Source organism: Parasteatoda tepidariorum, chromosome 2 (genome assembly GCF_043381705.1).
Source record: "Parasteatoda tepidariorum isolate YZ-2023 chromosome 2, CAS_Ptep_4.0, whole genome shotgun sequence".
Taxonomy (NCBI): Eukaryota; Metazoa; Arthropoda; class Arachnida; order Araneae; family Theridiidae; genus Parasteatoda; species Parasteatoda tepidariorum.
In genome coordinates, this window is record NC_092205.1 from 14,793,131 (window position 1) to 14,796,997 (window position 3,867).

General features: G+C 26.5%; 1 protein-coding gene across 2 annotated transcripts in view; it reads left to right on the forward strand.

Annotated features, from left to right (window-relative positions):
* LOC107448832 (gamma-aminobutyric acid type B receptor subunit 2) overlaps nt 1-3,867 on the forward strand; it is a 274,252-nt gene that overhangs the window by 211,845 nt on the left and 58,540 nt on the right. For both annotated transcript variants that reach the window (XM_043051303.2, XM_016064184.3), the window contains exons 11-12: nt 1,237-1,369; nt 2,521-2,628. In XM_043051303.2, the coding sequence (XP_042907237.2) occupies nt 1,237-1,369; nt 2,521-2,628 (241 nt within the window). The remainder of the gene's footprint in view (nt 1-1,236; nt 1,370-2,520; nt 2,629-3,867) is intronic.

Below are 3,867 nucleotides of genomic sequence, written 5' to 3' on the forward strand. Positions count from 1 at the left end.
TTTTTTTTTGTAATTTATTGTTGGTTTCTCAAACTTCTGAAAGTTTTAAGCTTTATAGCTAAGTATAAAAAAAAATCTCATGAACTAAAAACCTTGAGAAATTTAAAAAAAAGTCAAAAACTGAAATTGTCTCTACCATTATTCTAGGGAAAAATTATATATATATATATATATATATATAATTTATAATTACAGTAAATTAATAAGTTTTATTTACGGCGCACAATCTGCAAGTATATAGAACTCATAAAATAAGATAAAAATATGTAGAAAACATGGAAAATTATAAAGATTAATGAAAAAAAAATATTAAAATAACATTTTATTAAAAAATATTAAAAAACATTTTTAAAAAGTATATATTAAAAAGCCGGAAAATAAAAAAATAAAAATATGTAATCTTTTTATCCTTTTTGCGTTTATTGTGCTATATATATATTTCAAGCTATTGATATTTACTGTCTGAGCAGAAAGCCTACCGTATTACCGAAACAGGGAAATTGGTTTACGAAATCTTAGAGCTTTGTCTGGAAGTCCTCTCGGCCAACAACATGTGATTGCGAGAGTGCTTTACTTTCTTTTATTAAACACTGATTTTTTAAATACTTGATCTGAAATTTTTTTTTTTTATGTAGTTTTCTTAACGTTGGTCGAAAAAGGATTTTTCACGAATCTCATATGTTTTAAGCTAATAAAAACGTTTTGTCTCCCAAATTGTAATCTAAATCAAACAACAAAAAAATTTGAAAGTAACTTCAAAGAAATATTAGTGACATTCAAATTCATTCCTTGAAGGTACAAGGGTAAAGTAAAAAGAAAGCAATTTTCCCTTTTCTTCGCCCTTTTGTTATTTATTTCCTTTTTAATGAGTTTTAAGTGCTTTATTACTGCTTTGATTAAATTTCAGCTTGTCATTTTATTTAATAAAACTGTCTTTAATAAAACTTTATAAACGATCTAGGATTTAAATGGATTTTTTTAACGATTTACTAACTTAATGATTTTTTTCGTTATAGAGTAAGTTTGAAAATTACCCTCATATGTACAAACGTTTCCACCGCATGTCAGATTTATAAAATTTTGTTGTGTCTTACAATTTTTAAAGAAAACATACAAAGTCATTTTACAACACAATAGATGGTTTTGAGTTTTCTTCTTCCGTGTTCCAAATTATTCTACTATACCATTTAATGTTTTTTTTAAAAACAATAGTAAGTATACCTTATTTATTTACAGGTATATAAAGATGTCCAGCCCATACTTAAATAATATAATTGTAGTGGGATGTATGTTAACGTATACTAGTGTTATTTTACTTGGAATGGACAGCGGAATTAGTAACGAAGCCAATTTTACAAAGATATGTGCTGTAAGTATACTTTTTGAACAATGGTCGAAAGTAGTGCACTTCAAGTAGTGAAACTACTGCTACCTTTTTCGTAGTTTGTAGCGTAGTGTGCTACTGTTAAAAAATAGTATACTGAGTAGTGTGATACCAAAAAACAGTAGTTTGTAGCAATTCCTGTCAACTACTTTTTACGTTTTTAGTATATGAACAGGGTTCCAACACAAGTAATTTTTTGAATTTGATGGGTATAACTCTTCCCAGGTCTGTCAAAAGACGCAATTTTGAATGCCCCTGTGGCTGTGAGTTAACAAGAATTGCGTATTTGGAGTTACGTATAAAAAATATTTAAGCTAGCCATGATGAATAATAGATAATTTATCTCTTTGGTCTCACTTTCACATGCGAATATAGGCTCGTAAAACATTGAAGATATTTCAAAGGAAGAAAACATATTTTCGATGTGCTTAATTTCTTAGAAGAAATGAAAAAGCATTAAGCATTTGACCAAATTACAAGTATTTTATAATTTATTGTATTTGATAGTTTATTTTATAATTAAATAACATCTCTTAAATTAAATATTAGCTGTCAAGAAGGACATAAAAGAAAAAATTCGAAAGAAATGTTTTAGAATTACAAACTGACTCATGTAAACGTGAATAAATATTTCTTCATAATTATTCGTGCTTAATGTAAACCAATTTTTTTATTAAACACCTTTTTGAACATAATGTGTAAATTAATTTCTCAAGTCGTGTAAATTATGCAGGTGTAAATTAATTTTTCCTGCAAAGTTCGGTTCCTTAAAGGAGTGAAGTAGACACTAGTATTCCAAAGTAGTTTGTAGTCAACTACATTTAAAAAAAGTAGTTGTAATTGTACTTTACTACATTTTTAACAAAGTAGTTGTAGTAAACTACAAAAACTACAGTATTACACGACAAAAACTACAGTATTAAACTACAAAAACTACAGTAGTAAACTACAAAAACTACAGTAGTAAACTACAAAAACTACAGTAGTGAACTACAAAAACTGCAGTAGTAAACTACAAAAACTGCTGCAGTAAACTACAAATTTTTTCCGACCACTGCTTTTGAAATGATTGTGTATTTGCTTGATATTGCATTTTCTATGCGTGTTGTATGCATTGACATCATATTTTTGTTTAGGCGAGAGCGTGGGTTTTGATGTCTGGATTTACGTTTGCGTTCGGCTCCATGTTCAGCAAAACTTGGCGAGTTCACGCAATCTTCACAAATATTAAGCTCAATAAAAAGGTAAGATTTAACACTATTACTTTATAATTTCTTAATTCGCTGTAGTTTTATTTATAGAAAGTTATAATTTGAACCTTATATAAAGTGAGAATAATGAAGTGAGTATAGTGAGAATACAGTGCCATAAGAAATACATTATAAAAAATTTAGTGTATATGAACACTTAAAATAGTGGCAACTATAATTTAAAACAAAGTTCTGTTTTCCCAAGTGTACGCACTACACAAAAAATCAAATATAGTTCCTGAGGTAGTGGGCAAAAACTACTATGACTTTTACACTACTAGATGTAAAGTAGTGATCACCTTGTTTGTTATCAGTAACACAAAAATTTACAATTACAGAAGGCTATGATACACTTAAGATTTAGCAAAACTATTTTTATGATACAATCTAAAGCAAAAATCATTGATTTAGGATGCATGATTACAATGTTTCTTAAAATAAAGTTAATTTGTAAAGGGGTCAGCAGACCTTTCAAATGATTTTTTATTTATTTTTGATGCTTGAAACCTTTTTCTTTTTCGTGGATCAGTTGTACATATAACAAAATTAATATATTAAATTTCAATTGAAAATATTACACAATGCTGAAGATAATATTTAAAACATACTTTCAAATAAATCTAATTTCAAGAAATGTAACTTGTAGTATAAATCTTTAAAAATTGTTTAATTTTTAAAAAATTTGGTAATGAATAAGACTGAGAATAAATGTTGCATGAAAGGAAGAAAGAAAAAAAGAATAAAATTTAAAATTTATATAAAAATACTCTTTAATCAAAACATTTGCAGTTAAAATTTCATTTGTGAATTTATTTCAGTAATATTTGTTGTAGAACTTATTTGTGGAAGAAAACTAAATTAAAATATTTTGGAAGAAATTTGTTAAGGAAGATTTATTTTTCATGACAAGTACTTACATTATTAAACAATTTAATGTATTAATAAATGTTTTAAATTTTTTTATTGAAATTTGAAATATAAAGTACCTTATACGCACAGTTCACTCATAATTAATAATCAATACCGATGATTAAATATTAAAATAAATAAAAATCATTTTTAAGAGCATGGTGAGAATATAAATATCTATTTGAACAAAGCTTAACAAGGAAAAAATAGATAGAAAATAATTATCATAAAGCGATTTAATAATTTAATGCAATCGGAAGACTTGTGAACTTATTCTTTTGGTCTATTATCGCTTTGGTCTACTGTCTGAGCAGAAAGCCTACC